We start from the raw sequence: 20,647 nt of genomic DNA, 5'->3' as shown, positions 1-20,647 counted from the left end.
TATTACAATAAGATATAGCTACATTTTTAATCACTTTTCAACATAATCCCTTTTTTCTATGCACTTGTTCCACTTTCCTGGAAGTTTTTCAATTCCTGCAGAATAAAATTCTGGCCGCTGGGTTCTAAACCATTCACGCACAGCTTTATGAAAGCTGTATCAGTAGTGAAGTGCTTGCCTCTCATGTGGTTCTTTATTGGTCCAAAAGATGAAAATCACTTGGTGCTAGATCTGGATTATAAGGAGGGTGTACTAACACCGTCCAGCCCAGTTCCTCAATTTTGGCCATTGTACGGGCAGCAGTGTGTGGGCGGACATTGTCCTGGTGGAACACGACATCTCTATTCTGGAGGCCTCTTTCTTGTTCCTATGTCTCTCTTCACCACAGCCAGGAGCTCACAGTAGTTTTTAAGTTAACAGTGTTACCTTGGCTCTTGAAATCCAAAATTATAAGACCCTTTCTATCCCAAAATATTGTGAGCATTACTCTCTGGGTCATCCTCTGGGATTTGAACTTCTTCTTTACATGGGAAGTTGTATGCTTCCACTCCATTGATTGTCGTTTTGATTCCGGTTCATTGTGATACACCCAGGCTTCATCTGTGGTTATAATCCTAGATAGGAAACCATCTCCTTCTAGTCAGAGTCTTCTCATGCACTGTCTGGCAGCCATAACACGCTGCTCTTTGTGATCATCAGTCAGTATCTTCGATACCCAGCGTGCGCTGACTTTGTTGAAAACTAGCTTCTTATGGACAATATTGTGTGCAGTTTCGTGTGAAATTTCCATGGTCTCAGCAACATCATCTATAGTGAATTTTCTATCAGATTTAATCAGCTTTTCCATCTCAGGCTTTGTGTCTGGAGTTGAAACATCCACTGTTCTACCACTTCTTGGCTCATCAGTAATGTCTTCTCGCCCATTCTTGAATTCATCAACCCACCTATAGCAGCTTGTTTGTAAAATACAGCTTGTCCTATATTGTTGTTTCATTCTTCTGAGTATGACTCTTGTTTTCACACCTTCGGCTCTCAAAAATCTTATAACAGCTCTTTGCTCTATGAGTGAGCATGTTTTCAGCTTGGTGGCCATTTTGAATATAAATAAATCAAAAAGTTGAATTTTTGGGTAAGTGATGACAACTTCCATTTATAAAAGTCTAGAAAATATTAAATTGTTAGATAAAATAGAACAAAAGTTATGACAAAATTCCCACTACTTATTAACTGACCCTCGTATATAAATATCTCTTTTTCATATGTATGTTTTTGTGAAAATACTGCTTATTAACACTCAACCTCTCACTCTCACTACACGACTGTGCCACTTAAAAGTTGGCTCAGTCAAAAGCTTTGTATTGCCAGATAAATTGTCATATATATTAAATAAAAAGTGCCTCTGTAATCTATTAGGTGTACAAAAAATCAAAAGATTAACAAACTAAACCAGCAAACTTACATTACCTACATTTCGATAGTATTTCATGTTTAATATTATCCATTTATAAATAGGCCTACTCATATTTTCGTAATTGTTTTTATCTTTCTATTAATTTTTTGATAAATTACCAGAGCATCGATTGGCTCCACATTTTGTAAAGGAAGTTGAAAACTTAATACATGTATTTTCAATATATAACTTTCATCTTTGATGTAAGACCCTTCAACTCGGTTTTTTTCCTACAGTAAATTAATCAAGGACACGAATCTAGTACCCTACAGGATGAATTTATTCGCGAAATTAAGTTTCGGGCAAATTGCCTTTTTCATGCATATTCGCGAACTAATTTATTCGCGGGTGAACACAATCACTCTCTATTAAGAGTTAATTCTATTGTGGCTAGCAATAGAATTAACCCTTGGCATGCGCACACCGCGTGTTTCGGTTTCTATTTAGCTTACAACGACGAGTAGATCATGCTAAGCTATAAATTTCTTGCTGCGTTCAGAGGTTTTCACGAATATTCATCGATTTGGAGGCTTTGGATGAACCAACAGCTTGTGGTAAGTAATGAGTTTTTTCAAAACCATTTACTAAATTAATAATTGAATTTTACTTTGGTTCTTCGGTAAAACGCAATATTTATTTTTTCCATTCCTACCGCTTCGCTATTTGTTTTAGTGTGAGAGAGAGATTTTTCATCATACAGGGAGGCACAATGACTGCAAGGGTGGTAGATGTCATTTCTAGAAGATCACCAATCATTCAGGGAGGTCTTGAAATTGAGGTAGAAGGGACCGCAGCTGCTAACGAGGAGAATATATCTGTTTTAAAAAAGGAACAAAAACGCCTTAACGAGTACAAATTTTTGGCCAACTGGCAGAACTCTGCAATAGTGAGCCACGAGGAGAGTTCTGATAATAACTCCCTTACCAGCCATGTAGTAGCAAGAGAATTGTCTTTAACGTTTACCCAAAACAGTGACAGCGATATAGAGCTGCTATTAGCAAAATAACTAGTCAGATAGCACCATTACACGCTAGTATTTACTTGTCAGGAGTATCAGTTTAATGTTATTGCCGGACAACCGCCATATGGGCTAAACTGTTTTTATTTACTCCATTCATCGTTTGTAAAATTTTATTTGTATTTGAAATATTTTATTTGTACAATCAAGTTTGTAATAAATTGTAATATATCTATACATAAAATAGAATATATAATATAATCATGTTTGCTGCAGCTATATCAAGGAGTTGTTGTTGATGAAGGGGTCTAGGTTGACTGGTTGCTTCTTTGCCAATATTCCTGCCTTGGTAAATATTACTACTTGTCTCTAGTTTTCGTAACTGGAATAGGTTCTGTTTCATTCTCAATCTGCAGTGAACACAAAAAAAGAAAAAATATTAATAAGTGTAAAGGAAGTACAAAAACAATAGTTGAAGTATTTAATGAAAGCGATCAGTTTTTAAACAAAAGAATCAACTAACGCAGTTAATTATGGAAAAATGTATCTGCACTGCAAATCAAATACATACCATAATGTCCAGATCAGAATCATTATCGTCTCAACTTCGGTATTAGAGGTTGATGGAGTTGATTTCGATGTAAAAAGACTAGGAAAGATTTTTTTGCGATGATGACGCCATGTCGAATAACTTGTGAAAACCTTGAATAATTTTGTAAAGTTTGATGCAATGGCAATAAAACTCGAAGCCCCGGCGAGGATTTAAAAAAATGTTTTAGAACTCGGCTACTTTTAGTACTTCTGCTTAGCGGCTATTTTTGTGATGACGCCATTCTGCATATCTTGTGACAACCTTGAATGATTTTGTAAAGAAATGTGATGCATTGGCAATGGGGTTAACTCGAAGCCCTGGCGACTATTTTAAAAAGGTTTTGGAACTCAGCTACGTTTAGTATTTATGCCTAGTGGCTAGTTTTTAAATTGAGGTAGTAGTTTTTTCCCTTGTGTTTAAAAATAGAACTAATTATTTGCGGAATTTAATAATTCGCGGAATTGACTGTTCGCGAAATCGCGAATTTTTATATCCATCGAATATTTTCATCTTGTAGAGTAATTATCAAGATAAAAATTCAAGGTGCTTTTGGATTCTCTACACCTAAACTAGAGGGATGCACATGACAAAATATCGAAAAATACCTATCGTGAAATGGAGTATCCAACAATCATTTGTTTAAATCTATGCCAAATTTTAAACTCGGAGTTATCTTCTTAAAGCTGCAATTAGCGACAGTGGACCAGCACGGTCACAACGCTATTCATGACCTCAAGGACGAATACAATAATATATTTTTGACTTACACCAAGCCCATCTGTTGTAAGGCAAGAGTTCAGTTATTGTAGCCCCAAATAATTAAAGTATTATAAATTTCTCGGGTCACTGCTTTTACTAGTCCCAATGTTAAAGGAACCATATCTGACTTAGCTACCGTGTACCATTGTGCACCAAAATCAATTCAAAACTATTTTAATTCTCTTAAATTGGCAATGGGTATGTGATTGAAACTTAAAAGGCCCATGTCCACATCAATTGTGTACTCCCTACGCTTAGGAAATCCTAGAGCACCCATAAGCTGTCTTCCTTGGTTGCCTGAATAATAGAATTATCCCCTCTTCCTTCTCTTCCTTATACAAATGAAATACATTTCATAGGCATTATCATGCTTATTGTGCTGGTATATCACCAGTTTGCGCACACAAATTGTACCATTGGTCGTAATTATTTACAAAATTGTAATTGTAAAATACAGACAAAATATAATGACTGCTCACCCTCATGAATTTTCCAGTTTAACTGTAAGCCTGATTTAAGCTATGCAGCGAGAACAATTAGGCTGCATTGTAAAAATGAGGAGCTCTTGCTGTTTCTCCCACCAAGTAGTGTCTGTTGTTTACTTTGTAGATAGCTTTGCTAAATTATTATCCACTTTAGTGTACAATATAACATGCATATTGTGAGCATGAGAATCCATTACATCTTTTGCAGTGGCACAGCAGAATCAGAAAATCCCGTTGCATTGACTAGGAGCTGTCTATCAGAGTGCAGACAGGTTAGCCAGGTAACAATAGCCACAGTTTTATAAGCCTATAAACATCTCTCAATCCTGCTGCCAGAGGTGTTACTGGCGTAATGTTGATTTTATGTGTTACATAATTTCAACTCACTATTGTTGGGACTGACTACATAACTGATTGGGTGAGGTGACTGCAGTACAGCTTTTCAACTTCATAGTGTCATTACGCTGAAAGTGAGTTGATTCCAGCTCACTAAGTGGCAAAGCCTTGGTCGAGATACAAAGCTATTATCGGTGCTCTGATTGCCTTTTTTCATGCAAGGCAAACACGTTTATGCTCCTTAATTGAACCACAGCATCAAGAAAAATATGCAGGTTGGTTTGCTTCATTTTCTATCAGGTCCATTGTCTATTTTAATGATGACGCCGCATTGTATGCTGTGCTTACGTTGGGCTTGTGTGAGAAGCTAATAAGTTTTTGCAATTTTAATAACTTTGCAACGTTGGTGTGATTAGTGTTTTTTTGTTGACAGCGCTATAAAATATTATGTTGAATGGCATTCTCTACAAATAGACAAGGTAATAGATGTACATTTTCTATTAGTAGCCATAGAACTAAATGGTACCATCGAATGTCTGAAAAAGCTTAGCATTCATCAATGCATCATTATAGTTTAAACCAGGGATTAACTTTGTTCTCATTCTTTCATGAAGATTGTGGAAACTTGTGCTCTCAGCCTTCCTAGTTATGGCTATGACACACTATCAATGCTGACTCGTAGCCTGTTATATTTGGTCCACTAAATTGAAGCTGCATAGCGTAGTAAAAGTGGGCATCCTATGATTGGCTAATTTTTTTGTTAATGATCGCTGATTGCATGAGGTCTTCTCACTAACCAAACTTACGGGAGTCTGTGTAGTAGTGTTTAAAAATGCCTGCAGCTCTTTCAGCGATTGTTACAGTAGGTGAAAACCCTCAGATCTTATAGTTGCAGCATTTTACGTTTCAGTGTAAAGACTAGTCACCTCCTATTACTTTATATATCCTTGTGCAAATATTTATAGTCTATTTGTTCTAAGTCATACCAGTGCTATAAATCCATGCTTTGTATTTCTATCAAATTATTAAGTTGAACTTTTGATCGGCAGTTAGAGATTTTCAACACTAAGCAAGCATGAATGACTGTGTAGGTCAAGTAATTCTTATTAAAGTAAACTGCTGGAGATACAACGTTTTTGCACTTTTTAATACCTTTGTTGCAAGTGCTCTTGTGTATGGCATTCTTTTCTATATGCTAGCTAGCAGTTATTTATTATAGCTATCTTTTGTGAATTCAGTTATAACAATTCTAAGATTTCTATAACTGACTTTTAAAAAATACTTATTTTCTTCAATTTAATATGCAATGAATTTACAAAAGCGATGCAGGCATTATGTCAAAACATGGCACTGAGAGTAGCTACTGTAATAGTTTGCAAAAGCATTAGATTCATCACAAAGTTTTTTATATACTATCGCTAAAAAAATTTCTCATTAGCCATGGCTGATGACAAATGTCCAAGATCTGGTTTTCGCTAATTTCCGTTGAGCTACAACCCTTAAATAGTGATATTTATACTGTTATGATGGCTTTATGCGGAAAATTATGTAGCTAGTAGTTTTATTTCTTCGTGGTATTGAACTGACGAGAAAAAAGCAATTGTAGGTGCTAGTTCAGAGGATGCTTTTACTGGCGACTAGACCACTTATAAGACTTTTGTAGAAACCTGTCAGCACCTGCAACAGCTTCTTTACTGCTCATTAATAGTAATGCCGTAATCATTAGGCTATGCTTACTTTCTATAGTCCTAGCCGTAGGAATGAACTACAGTATAAGATGTGCTATGTAGTGCTATATAGGCATTTAAAATATTGATTATCATTCATAATTATTTATCTTAGCTCTCTCCAGTAGGAAAGGGGCAAGGTTGAAACCTCTCTTTAATGCTGTTCATCTGTTCTTTGGTCACGTGCAGCAACTTTGGTTGCTTTTTTCTGCAACTGACAATACTGTTTTCATTTATTGAAAAGATTTATTTTTTGACCATTATTGTGCATTTGGTCATGAGTATATGTATGTATCATACCCAAGCTATTTTAACTCCATGACTAACGATTTGATTTATTGACATGTGAGAGTAATAGTTTTGAGTTGATTGTTAACTAAATAATTGGATATTATTAATTTATTATTATTGTTAAAACACTGATACACCTGCAGAATAAGCATAACAAAATTGACTATGTAGTTAACCAACTTTAACAACGTGTCTAAACGAGCTGCTGTATGTTGTTTGTTGGGCTCAAGTTTTGCTGAAATAAACACTGTATTGTGTCTGCTGCACTATTCGCTAGGCCAAATTTTCTGAAAATTAGTGTAAATGCAAAACAGTGTCTCAGTCATTGTAATAGAAATCCATTAGAAAACTTGACTTGTAGTCTATTCGTCTATGTATAAAGAGTACATACATGCAGTTGACTAAAGTATTCAATAAGCAATCACTGAGGCTTATGCATAACCCATGAAGTTAAAAATCATCCTTCTCTAATGGCCTTTAACGATGACCAATCGACATAGTCACTGCCCTATCGAATAGAACTATCGCGTTGAATTTCATGACAGATTATTAAGCATTTGTCAACATGTGCTATATGGCAAGCAATAAGTTGCCATATGTTAAGAACATTAAATATTGATGTAGTTTTTGTGTGTCTTAAGGGTTTGTGCATACTTTTATCTCTGGAAACCTTTATTAATAAATATGGATGTAGTGTTCTTCAATTTTGGAAAGTACTCAAATGGAGTCAGGACTTCATATGCACACCTCATGTACATATAAATGAGCAATCTTTTTTGTGGTAAGCAATAGTCATATTTTACTATATGTTTTTTCACAAAGTACCGCAATATAGTAAAGACACCATTACAACGATGATGAAATAGACGCATAAGGACAATAGACATGGTTTTATTGAATGTGTGAAGTATGTTTGTTAAAATATTTTGACGAATGAGGTTGCATGAAAGTGTAAACAGAAGCCCATCGTGTTCAACTACGTCACTTTTGAGCTGTTTTGGAGAGTGATTCTCACCTACAGCGTTTTCGTGATGGCTGCTACTAACTGTTCGTTTTTGAGCTGATAAGAGCTTGTAATCTCATTTCTACATACTTTGCACAAACAACGCAACAGAGTAAGACATGGTGAAAAATTTGATACCAAATAACTGTAATGTAATTTTGTTGCAAGTCAACCTTTAAGAAGGTCCAATTGTATCTGTCAGATAGAAGTGGCGTTCAAATAGAAGTTGCGTTCGGATAAAGGGTGGCACTCTTTTTATCAACCCTTCTCCCATAGTGGCGCTCAATTAGAGGTGGCTTTTAGATATAGGTTTTACGGTATGTTGTATGCTAACAAATTTTCATTGCTTTTTATCCCTGTCATTCATAGAGCTAGTTTTGATTTTGATTTTTTGATTATTTTAATCAACAATAGTAATTAAACAAAAGAAAAAAAGGTGGAAGAGTGATGAAGCCCATAACACGCATTAGCATAGCTAGTCTTGGCGTCAAGTATGTTGTCATCGCGCAATCAAGATCAATTTGTATGAGTAATTAGGTTTTATTCACTTATTAAAAGATGTAATTTAATTTTTTTTAAACTGGCTATTTTCTGTTTTTTATAGTATTGGCGAGTTGGTTCAAAAAATTGGCCTGTTGGTAAACCACCCTGCGATGGCCTGCACGGGAAGAAGATTGTGAGAGATTTAAACAGAAATTTGAGAATCGAGTTTGATATATTGTGCGAGGGATATAATTATAATAAAATTCATGATGGGCTAAAAGTATAATGCGTATGAATATAGTGAGCTGATAGGTAGTATGGATGATGATTTGAAGAGGTTTGGTGTGGGTGAGGCGGGGTTTTTTGGGAATGGTTCTTATCGTGCACTTTTGAAGTGTTATCAAATTTGTGAGATGGGTGGGAGGTGTGTTGCCCCATGCCTCAATGCAATACATGAAAGTTTGGAATTAACCATAGAATTGTATAATAAAAGCAGAGTTTTGGGGTAAATATTCAGATGTGCGGTAGAGTAAGCCTGATAAGGGTCTCAGTTGTTTTAGTAAATATTTGATGTGTTTTTTCCAAGTGAGATTAGAATCAATGAAAATACTCAAGAAGTTAGTGCGATCTGTCTGGCAAATTGGTTTGTTGAAAATGAAAAAGGGATGAGTGTTAGCTAGATGTAATACATTTTGGGCATTTTTTTTGTAACATGAAATTATTCTTATCAATATTTAAGGTGAGTTTGTTACAAGTGCACCAGTTCTGAATTGCAAGAGGTTCATTATTTAAACAATCTATGTATTCGTTGATGTTAGAGGATTCCAAAAAGAGATTAGTGTCATCTGCATAAAGCAAAGGTGTGAAAAGGTTGGTGACATGTGTTAAATCGTTTATGTAAAGTAAAAAAAGAGTTGGACGAAGGATGGAACCTAGTTGCTTTAATGAGGAGGCGTTCCTCATCATTAAAAGAAAACATGTTATAAAGGAAACAATTGGTCATCCTAGCCTAAAAACATCAAAAAATGTATGATCATCTCAAGCCCTGACTTTCGCTGAGGCATCGCAATGCTTACACTTATCTTTTGTCAAAGTATTCTACCAGACCATATTACAACCGAAAAACTACCGCATTTCTCATAAAACTCTCGGCTGGTACATGATAAGAATTTGAACGCCTCATTTTATCCCAATCGCATGCACTTATGTGTAAGGACACTGTAAGCACCCCTATTATCAGTGAGTAAAAATTTATAAAATGTAAGTCCTCAAATAGCTGAAATCTAACTTTGCTTCAACTCGAATCAAATCCAAGTAGTCCTGACACTTTATGGAGCGCTTCGGGCCGCTTGCACTTGAATGTCGCTTAAAGATGTGGTTGCGTCAAATTTGAGTTGATTTTAAAGGAAAGTATTTTTCTTTGTCTATCAGTTGATATGTTGTTTGTTGTGTTAGGCGATCTCAATTTCAAGATATTTGAAGATTAAAATTTTAAAAAATTGATCGCGGTAAAAATGCTCAGGTCAAAAAAACATGCTCAGACTTGTCCAAAATGATGTAACGCGTGATACAACCTGTCTCTATTTCTCGTAATCACATCGGCTATTGCGATAAGTCTAGTCCTACATGGCTCTATTGGCATATATTTTATCTTGTATTTGCTCGTGTTGGCTAGAATAAAATTTTTAATCCAGCTACAGATACATCATAAATGTCTCAAACGCCTCAAACAAGAGAAATTAAAAGCTTGTTATATTAGCTTCTTCTAAATGCTGTGTAAACATCTTAGTACCGACTACCAATTCTACCGATCTACGGTAATTCTGTCAAGCAAACTATGTAGAAAAATGCCTTTGTATCGGCACAGTTACTAAGTAAAAAAAGCAAGCTGCGTCTTTGAAAAGAATATGTGGCGAAACAAACTAGATCCCAAAAAGTCATGTGCATTGTATAGTCCACTGTCAAAGTTATTGAGTTATTATTGGTATCAATGTGTAGAAAAAAATTCAATGGTCACATTTGATAAGTTGATTCAAGTACTAAACCAATGGTCGAGCTATGCAAACAAAAACGCCTGTCCATGCAGCTCTGATTGCACTTCATAAATCCATTCATCAGACAAAATTTCAGCACAGGTGTCAACGGGGCTATGATGTATTCAATGTTCTGCAAATCATGTTTTGCATTATCTTCAAATATATTATTTTATTATATAATTTTTACAAGCAAAAAAATTTTCATCTCATTATAAAGCTTTTATTAAAATTATCCATCCAAGTCGTGGCCACTCACATATTTATAGCTCATACAATAGGGCAAATTCATCTACTGCAGAAAACTCAAACATAACATGATGGTTTATGCAGCACACATTCAAGTCTCTCTTTCCCATTTATGGGTGCTTCCACACTGACAAAGCTGCTTCGGCTGGTGGGACTACATAAACATCCTGTAATCAATAAAACAAATGCAATAAATATATGTCATTCATAGATGTTTCATTCTAACGCGTATCTACAGAAAGCTTTCAAATTGGGAGTTAGATATATTGTGAGTGTATTTTTAAAAATGACTAAATGTTTAACAAAAGCATAAGTACACCAAGCCAACGATTCGAAGCTTTGGTTCTGGAAGTTAAAGATATGCATTGATCAATTGATTTTCTTCACTTTCTACAAATGAGAAGTGAACATCTAAAGCCAAATCATAAATCTAATTTACTAGCTAAAACTACGAAAGAAAATTTGAAGCAAATATAGCTAGGTGAAACGATAAAAAATTATAAAATGATGATTGGTGATAGCAAAAAGTTATTATTTTATTAATTAGTAAATGTATTCGTGAGTACTAAAAGTATTACCTTTAGTAAATTCATCAATCTAAGCCATTGTATTGCTAGATGCTATGGATTAAAAAGAAGCCGTCAAGACCTCACTGTGCGTCCTTATCTCGCACAGGAAATTACATTATAACCTCAAACCGGGAAATAAAGTCTGAATGTAAACGCAACAGTATATCTATAGGAGACTCAAGAGTAAAAGATAAATTTACCTCCATTCTCTTATCTTCCTCTACCACTTTAACCACCTGATACTCAGAAAACTCGGACTCACCTTCTCAGTAACTTTACAGTAAATTTTACAATTCTGTTGTTCGTCAATAAAACGTGTCGATCGAGTAATTCATTAAAGTACCGATGTTAATTAATTTAGTAAATATCGATGTCCAAGCCATTTAATAATAGAGTATAATCCTAAATTTGAGATCACGGACAACACGTTTTACGAGTGATAACATTTATTACGACCTATATAAAAATTTCGTGCTGATGACTGGCTAATGAATTGATCCTAAATTATCGCTCAGTGACTCTTTTCAGATGTACATGTATCACTAGTTATGTCACGAAAGAAACACCCGTTGGAATGTGAGCTTTTTAAAAGATGACCTCATTTAAATGACTGGTTAGTCTACAAAGACAAAAATGACACCAAATTGTATCTTGTGTTTTAGCCTTTTATTGGTCTTAATTTCATTAAATCGACCTTTTTGGGGCAACCACATCTTCAAAGTGGCAAGTAGAAGATAACTCTGTTTTATGGATATGCATAGGACTAAACAAATGCTTATCATGTACCCCCTTCCATAATAGACATTTTTTGTTACGTCACATGCACACCCCTAGTGTATGTGTCTGAAATCCTGAACGTCATAAAAAACCTGTCTTCAAGCTTGTGCGGCAAATAATGTCAGAATATTGTTTTCTGTGGAATTAATCATGATGATGCATCACTCTCTGATTATTAATGTGACGTATTTTACAAATAAGTTAAATAAATTATTTATTTGTATCCATATATTAATATTACAAAGAATCTATATATATAAATGTGTCTTTGTCTGTTGGTCATTTGTCATTCGTGTGTCCAGTTACAGCGATAAAGTTTTGGGAATGAAAAGCTTCCCAAATGCCGCAAGACAGAATTCGGTGGGGATTCACGATTTTGACAGAATTCTGTCTTGCTACATGGCTTTTCTGTTAAAAACGTACACATTATCAAAGGTAGGTTTTGTTCTGTTGGTGAGGCAGGCCAATACGATGATGAAGTATTGTTTTTTTTGTGCCATGTGGTCCTCACTAGAACTGTCGTTTCTCATTATTTTGTTAATTGTTGTTCGTATTGCCGATGGCACTGAACAAACATGGACATTTTTGCTGGTGTTTTTGCTGATGGCGTTTTTGCTGATGGCGTTTTTGAATACCATTTTATCAGCTACGCATTTTCCGCCTCTGATGTCGACTGAACTATTAGCGATCAAATGAGTTGAATCAGATGAGGGAGGTCGACTTAGATCTCAACATGTATGCCGACTCATACGCCGGAATTTACAGGAAATGTTTCTGGTAGCATAATTTTGGTAGTAGGTGCAGTGCTTTCTTTCCACTACAGCTAATACCTTATTTTTTGATGTAATAAAAATCATATTGCATCAATAAATGCATAATAGTATGAGTTTGAAATTCGTTGCAGGCTGAGCACAAGAAATTCTACTATAAAGGAGAACACGTTATTCTTACAACCAAAGCAGGTTGTCTTGCCCTTCTTGAAAATGCAGTCGAATACTTACAGAACAACTTCAATGGTCTTCCAATTATTCAAACTTATCAATCAGTTGGTGACAGCAAGGTAAGAGTCGTCTATTTCAATAGTCTGAGATCCATGATTTTCGGTTAAACATATGCCGTAACATAGTTCATAACATTGCTGCATGTGTCTGTCTCAGTTAACCACTTATAGATATATACATATATATATATATACATATATATATACATATATATATATATACACACATATATATACACACATATATATATATATATATACACACATATATATATATATATGTATATATACATATGTATATATACATATACATATATATTAGTGGTTATATATTATATATATAATAAATTACTTTATTGGCAATAATTTCATTTCAAGTAGAAATGTTTTTCAAATTATATCATACAACAATAGTAAAACAAAAAAAGGGCAACAGTTAGCCACTAAAATTGAATAAATAGTTTGACAAATAGTGTATAAAATGCCTTTCTCTGCTAAGAGAATAAATATTAGGTAGTCGATTGTTAATGCAGCTGGCAATGATATTTTCAAAATAATTGCTAGTGGTTGTATGCAATTTATTCATATCATGTAAGTTGAAATGAGTTGAGAACCTGCAACTGTCATGTAGAAAACAAGAACACAAGCCATTAAAAATCTTGAAACTTTTAATTGAAGTAAAACAAACATTTATCATAGGCAGAGTAAGAAGATAGAAAGATTTGGGAAGATCATTCGTTGGAGTAATATATGCTGGAATAGATGGAATATGCTGGATGTAGATTTGCAATTATATGTAGTTGAAATGCTCCTTTTTGCAACGAGAATAAATCCTTTGTGACATATATTGGAGCTAGATTATAATTAATGTGTATACCATAAATAAGATGGCAGAATATAAACTGATAATAAAATGCAACGCAGATTTGGAGTTTATGTATGGCCTGCAAAACTTGAGCAGAGCCAATGACTTCATGACCTTATTACAAATTGTGTCGATGTGATTACTCCAAGAGAGTCGATCTGTCAAAACAAATCCCAGAAACTTTGTCTCACGAAGTTGCACATCTTTGTGATGACTTACAAAGATAGTATCATCAGCGTAGGCAAAGCCTACGCTGATGATACTATCATGATAGTATCATGATAGTATGATATGATGCTATGTGATAGTATCATACTATATGATAGTATGATGATAGTATCATCAGCTGATGATACTATCATCAGCTGATGATGCTATCATCAGCTGATGATACTATCAAGATAGTATCATGATAGTATGATATGATGCTATGTGATAGTATCATACTATATGATAGTATGATGATAGTATCATCAGCTGATGATACTATCATCAGCTGATGATACTATCACGCTGATGATCAAAGCCTCTTGGAATAAGTCTGAGAAGATAATTTATATATATTAAAAATAATACTGAAGCAATAAGAGACCCTGTGGGACACCAACATCTACACATGTATTTCTTACATCAAGGATTCTTTGTCATTCATGACAACCTTTCGACGCCTTTTGTGAAAATATGATTGAAGTATTTGCAGGGATTTACTGCTAAAACTAGCAAAAAGTTCACATTGTTATCGCTCTCATAATAATATTGTGCTAATTTTCAGAGACCCCAGCACAAAACTGTGATTTTTGATGAAGATAAGATAATTGTGACTGGTAAGTCTATCCGTATGATCTTGAATTATTAAGGAGTCTGAGAGCAACTAAAATGTAATTTGGTTAGTGTACTACAGTATATGAATTGTACTAGTTAGCGATCCCTCATGTAATGATGAGATGAACCTGCTTGTAAAATAATTATTATTACCCTAGTTCTTGTCCTTTAAAAGTTAACTTGCAACAAAATTCACATTACAGTTATTTGGTATCAAAAGATTCACCATATCTTACTCTGTTGTGTTGTAGGTGCAAAATATGTGGAAATGTGATTACAAGCTCTTAAAAGCTCAAAAACGAGAAGCCGCCATGGATTAGAATCAGTTTATTTCGATGAAGTAGCCATGAAATTTGGTTATTGTTTTGTCACGGGATGTTCTCACGTGAATTGAAAGGCCAATAAAAAGCTCAATATAAAACTTATCGTAGCACTAGTTTATGACAAACACTTCAGGTTTTACCAAAGACCCTGTATCAAATATACTGTAGATGCTCGCTACTTTACAGTTTTGTTTCGGCTTGATCTAATCCTCTAGTCGTAATCCGATCATGTGACCCAATACTTCGCAAATAATTTCTGCAGTACTTTTCGATTATCACAGGACCAACAGGCTCGTCATGATTATCAAACAATGATATGTACTCCTTTGAGCAAAGGTTAAAAGATAAAACAAATTTTTACGGTAAGTTATAAGATATCAGTGCTAAAAGTGACAGCATTATAATGACGATAAAATAGATGCATGAAGTATATTTGTGAAAATATTTCGACGAATGAGGTTGCATGAAAGTGTAAACAGAAGCCATCTTGTACAACTACGTCCCGTTTGAGCCGTTTTGGAAAAAGAATCCAAACTACGGCGGTCTCATGTGGCTGCGATTAACTGTTCATTTTTGAGCTTTTAAGAGCTTGTAATCACATTTCCACATATTTTGCGCCTACAACACCACAGAATAAGGCATGGTGAATCTTATGATACCAAATAACTGTAATGTGAATTTTGTTGCAAGTCAACCTTTAAAGGACAGAACGAGTTTAGTTCTTGTTCATCTACTGTAATTCTAGTCATTTGAGTTAGTTTTCAATAAGAACTAGTTACTAGTAAAATGTTTCTTAAAGTTAAACTAAAATGTTAAGGCTGGTTTACCGTTACATCACAGATGTCTGTGTTAATCCCACAATACATCAGTAATTGTCTGTGATAACATTGTTCATGCTGACACAAACTTATCCGGGCTTCTGTCGACAAACAGCTTGCGACCTAGCGTTTTCATTACACGATGCTGTCGCTGAAATGATGAAATACTTCTCCCACAGCAACTTTCATTAAATAGAATATAGATTAAACAATTCACGACAGCCAATCACCATTGCTGAAGTGGTGCACAATTCATAGACTATCGTGGATGCTCAACAAAATATCGGGAAGTTTGATAGCTATGGTGTTTTCTGACATGAGATGCCTTAGCGATGTTATCAATTTACAGTACACAGAGTCAATAAGTAATTAACGAAAGGGCAACCCCGACTTACGGCGATACAGTGTGAACCAGCCTTTAGCAATGGCAAAGTGATAGCTTCTCTATATATAAGTCTTTACAATTTATTATTGGTTTTCAAAGAGAAAAGTCATGACAACAAAAATATGTGTCAACTATAGGAATGCATAGAGTGCTTGAACTCTTTGGTGTCAAAGGCATCGCTTGCTCTGAGCAGGCAAGTTTTTGTTGGGCCACTTGGTTTAACTAGTTGGCAAGAATCTTGCAAGACTAAAATCAGTGCAAATGTTTTATTTTTCTCATTTTTTAACTGAATTCAAATTATGCATTTCTGAAATAAACAATCTATGTACATGTATATTCGTATCTTTTTCTTTTCCATGACACTACCCTTTTGCTTTATTTAATCTTGATTTCAAATTTATCTAATTGTAGGCAAAAAATCTAGTGGACTTGTTGGTCAGGTCTATGACGTTCTCAATGCTCATTTTCATTCACCGGAAGGTCGGCAAAAAATCAGGACAGAGACTAACAGCTCCCTACACACAGAATCTATTGTATCTCTATCAACTATCGATAAGGTAATTTCTATGGTACACACTGTCATAATCTATACTCGAGCTCTAGCGTTCAAGAGTGAAAACGGAAGCTCACGTACGCATTCCTGCATTAAAAACAGTTCCTTGGGTAAACTGTGAATATTAAAATATTGACCTCACTGCGTACATGCATAGATTAAGCTCATTGCTTTTTTAATGACAGGCTAGTAAAGTATGAAATATATTGTTTTTGCGCATGTTTTTGTTTATTAGAAGTTAGTTGAATACTAGCACGAAGCCTGGCAGGAATTTTTTCATTTTCATACAGATAGCCCGGTGCATGTGCATAAATTTTCAACGCAAATCGCTACACTGTTTTTATGACAACAATGCATGTGCTTGTGCATAGAGGGCAGTTGTCTTTAATGTATACCAATACCAATAATCAGATGGGTGTTTAATGTATACCAATACCAATAATCAGATGGGTGTTTAATGTATACCGATACCAATAATCAGATGGGTGTTTAATGTATACCGATACCAATAATCAGATGGGTGTTTAATGTATACCGATACCAATAATCAGATGGGTGTTTAATGTATACCGATACCAATAATCAGATGGGTGTTTAATGTATACCGATACCAATAATCAGATGGGTGTTTAATGTATACCAATACCAATAATCAGATGGGTGTTTAATGTATACCGATACCAATAATCAGGTGGGTGTTTAATGTATACCGATACCAATAATCAGATGGGTGTTTAATGTATACCAATACCAATAATCAGATGGGTGTTTAATGTATACAAATACCAATAATCAGATGGGTGTTTAATGTATACCAATACCAATAATCAGATGGGTATTTAATGTATACAAATACCAATAATCAGGTGGGTGTTTAATGTATACCAATACCAATAATCAGATGGGTGTTTAATGTATACCAATACCAATAATCAGATGGGTGTTTAATGTATACCAATACCAATAATCAGATGGGTGTTTAATGTATACCGATACCAATAATCAGATGGGTGTTTAATGTATACCGATACCAATAATCAGATGGGTGTTTAATGTATACCGATACCAATAATCAGATGGGTGTTTAATGTATACCGATACCAATAATCAGATGGGTGTTTAATGTATACCGATACCAATAATCAGATGGGTGTTTAATGTATACCGATACCAATAATCAGATGGGTGTTTAATGTATACCGATACCAATAATCAGATGGGTGTTTAATGTATACCAATACCAATAATCAGATGGGTGTTTAATGTATACCGATACCAATAATCAGATACTACCATAAGACATTATATTGTATCACAGTACTGTACAAGTTCATGCATAACCATAAGACATTATATTGTATCACAGTACATACTGTACAAGTTCATGTATAACCATAAGACATTATATTGTATCACAGTACATACTGTACAAGTTCATGTATAACCATAAGACGTTATATTGTATCACAGTACATACTGTACAAGTTCATGTATAACCATAAGACGTTATATTGTATCACAGTACATACTGTACAAGTTCATGTATAACCATAAGACGTTATATTGTATCACAGTACTGTACAAGTTCATGTATAACCATAAGACATTATATTGTATCACAGTACATACTGTACAAGTTCATGTATAACCATAAGACATTAGATTATATCACCTGTTACCCGATACACATATATACCTGACTGTTTTTGCTAATAACAAAATTATGAGAAAATTTAATGTTGTAATGTGCAAGAACTAATATGTTGTGTTTTAACTTTCATAAAAAGCGAACATGTGTTATCAATATCCTACACAATTTTCAAGAGCACAAATCTTCCTGGGGCTTCAATACAGAAAGAGTTCAACACCATCTCTCCAAATGATGTGTCGCAGAAAGATGGTATTATTGTTGAAGACAGCAAACCTACTGGTAAATTACTGCAAGAGTTATTCATATTTCATCTTGTACTGTAGGTCTTGGCTCCGAATATCATTATGGTTGAGACTCAATCAGTGATGTAGTGTTTTGCTGACTTACGGTTACATTGTAATGTATCGCTTGTTTAAGTTAAATCTCTGAAGCCACCATATTTTTTAGAAGTATTTGTATTCAGCTTCAACCTACTGCTAGGCAGAACGACTCAATGAACTTTGACTAGTTTATTCTTTCTAATCTTTGGAAGATTGTTACTAGAAGGGTACTATCAAGCTTTTGTTGTACGATCATCTGCAACACGTTTAAAAAATAAAACTCGCTTATTAGATAGAATAAATTAGAAAATTAGAGGTACAGTAGACGCTCCTATAACGTGAATTCCGGATAACGTAAAAACTTCTGTGAAGTTTTTGCTTCCTACTACGTAAAAAATTCCATATAGTGTAAAGGATCAATCAAGTCAGGCGAGTTTTCAAATCAATTTGAATGTTAGTTTCTCGCGACATCTCCTGCTTTAATGTTCAAAACTGACAGCAGCTTTCTATCCTTCTTGGAGACGCTGATGCTGTTACTATGTTCATCCGAATCAGGTGAATAATTCCACTCAGTCGTCTGGTGGGCTTCTTCTTTCTTGTGGAACTTTCTTGAATCGTTGCCTCGACTTTGTTTCTTGGACGAACACAACTTGGCAATGTGATTCATTTTTCCACAAAGATGACACTCTTTTCCATAGGCCGGACAACTCCTAGGAGCGTGTGGGCTGCCACACCGGGAACATTTCGCTGCCCCAACGCTTGGTGAAGGTTTGTACTTAGCATCGCGTTTATTTGCTTTGGCATAGCGGAGCTCTTCATCATCTCTGTTTCCGGCATCCAATGCTTTAAGCTCTCGACTTGCTGCTTCATGAGTCCTGCATATGTTGAGCGCATCTGTGAGTGTTAAGTCTGTTTTCTCAAACATACGTCGTCTGGTCCTTCTGCTTTCCAAAGAAAAAGCGCTGTGCGTATATCGTTATATATAACTTGTATATAACTTTCACGACATTCTAGTTCGTCGTAATAGATAGTTAAATGCGTCAACAAACAGGAGAATAGGATAGCTACGCAATTGTTCATAAATACAAAGGTGATCGATTGGTGCAGGTGTTACAGTGTCGGTCCACCAATCTGAATGTCGCGAGTTGGAGTATCGTCGGAAGTTATCTTTTATCTTAACCTTGACCCCTGAATACAGAGAGACGACGAACAGGTAGAACTGCTTTTTGTAGTAAAAAGATTTTGTTGTTTTGTCTTACTGTTAGTAGACGTACAAAATATTTGTTATTAGTTTTACTTTGCAGAATAGACTTTGCTGTTTAGAAAAAATAAGCGGATCGTTGCAAAAAGCGTCGAAAGTTTGTAGTCCCTATTAAATTGTTTTAAAATTACCCCGATCACGGTCTAAAAAACCAGTGAGATTGATCATAATAAGGAGAAAAGTTGTCGATGCAAACCAAAAATACTGCAGTTACGGTACAACCCACAAATTGAAAGAGTCAAGTTTTTCCTTCTTGCATGGCCAAAAGGGTGAGTTTGGAAAGATCTTGGAACAGATTAGGCAATTTAAATGTATTTTACTGTTTGTATAACGTAAATTCCCTATAACGTAAACGTTCCTGGAACAGATTATTTACGTTGTAGGAGCGCCTACTGTAGTTTTGTAAAATCAAGTGCAATGATTTGAAAAGGATTCTTCGTTTTCACAGCTAGACAATAGATATCTTTTTAATCTGTATCTGATGATTCTAGGTTTATCAATCATTGTCTGGGACCTCCCATGTATGGGACAAGGGCATAGCTTGGCATGACTTTCAAAGAAATTGACTATTATTGAGTAGGCCTATATAGTAATTTGAGCAAGTAGTCCAGCACAGTAAAACCTCGATATATGAAGTTAACTCATTCTAACATTTGCTTCTTATGTCAGAACAATTGTATCTGAAGCAAACATTCTTATAAAAATACATTTTATTGTGTTTAATTCAGTCTACAGCCATAAACTTACTGATGAAGATTTCAGGTTCTTAAATATTTCGCTCAGACAAGTGCATTGTTTAAACTGTAAAAAACTTAATTATATTTTAAAAACTATGCAAATTAATTTATGATTAATTAAAAAGGCTTTTATTGTCACTTCAAGTTGAAGAAAGATAAATGTGTATTGTGTAAATGTAACTTACACAATACAAGAGACA

General features: G+C 34.8%; 1 protein-coding gene and 1 pseudogene across 1 annotated transcript in view; one reads left to right on the top strand and one right to left on the bottom strand.

Moving 5' to 3' along the window:
- The window catches only part of LOC137390666 (uncharacterized), a 37,120-nt gene that overhangs the window by 3,275 nt on the left and 13,198 nt on the right, over nt 1–20,647 (top strand). The window contains exons 2-6 of the mRNA XM_068076993.1: nt 4,453–4,525; nt 12,617–12,772; nt 14,350–14,401; nt 16,337–16,482; nt 18,303–18,408. Coding sequence (XP_067933094.1) covers nt 4,453–4,525; nt 12,617–12,772; nt 14,350–14,401; nt 16,337–16,482; nt 18,303–18,408 — 533 coding nt within the window. The remainder of the gene's footprint in view (nt 1–4,452; nt 4,526–12,616; nt 12,773–14,349; nt 14,402–16,336; nt 16,483–18,302; nt 18,409–20,647) is intronic.
- LOC137392189 (uncharacterized) lies at nt 31–1,093 on the bottom strand (annotated as a pseudogene).

This window comes from Watersipora subatra, chromosome 3 (genome assembly GCF_963576615.1).
Source record: "Watersipora subatra chromosome 3, tzWatSuba1.1, whole genome shotgun sequence".
Lineage (NCBI taxonomy): Eukaryota > Metazoa > Bryozoa > Gymnolaemata > Cheilostomatida > Watersiporidae > Watersipora > Watersipora subatra.
This window is presented reverse-complemented; position numbering and strand designations above follow the sequence as displayed.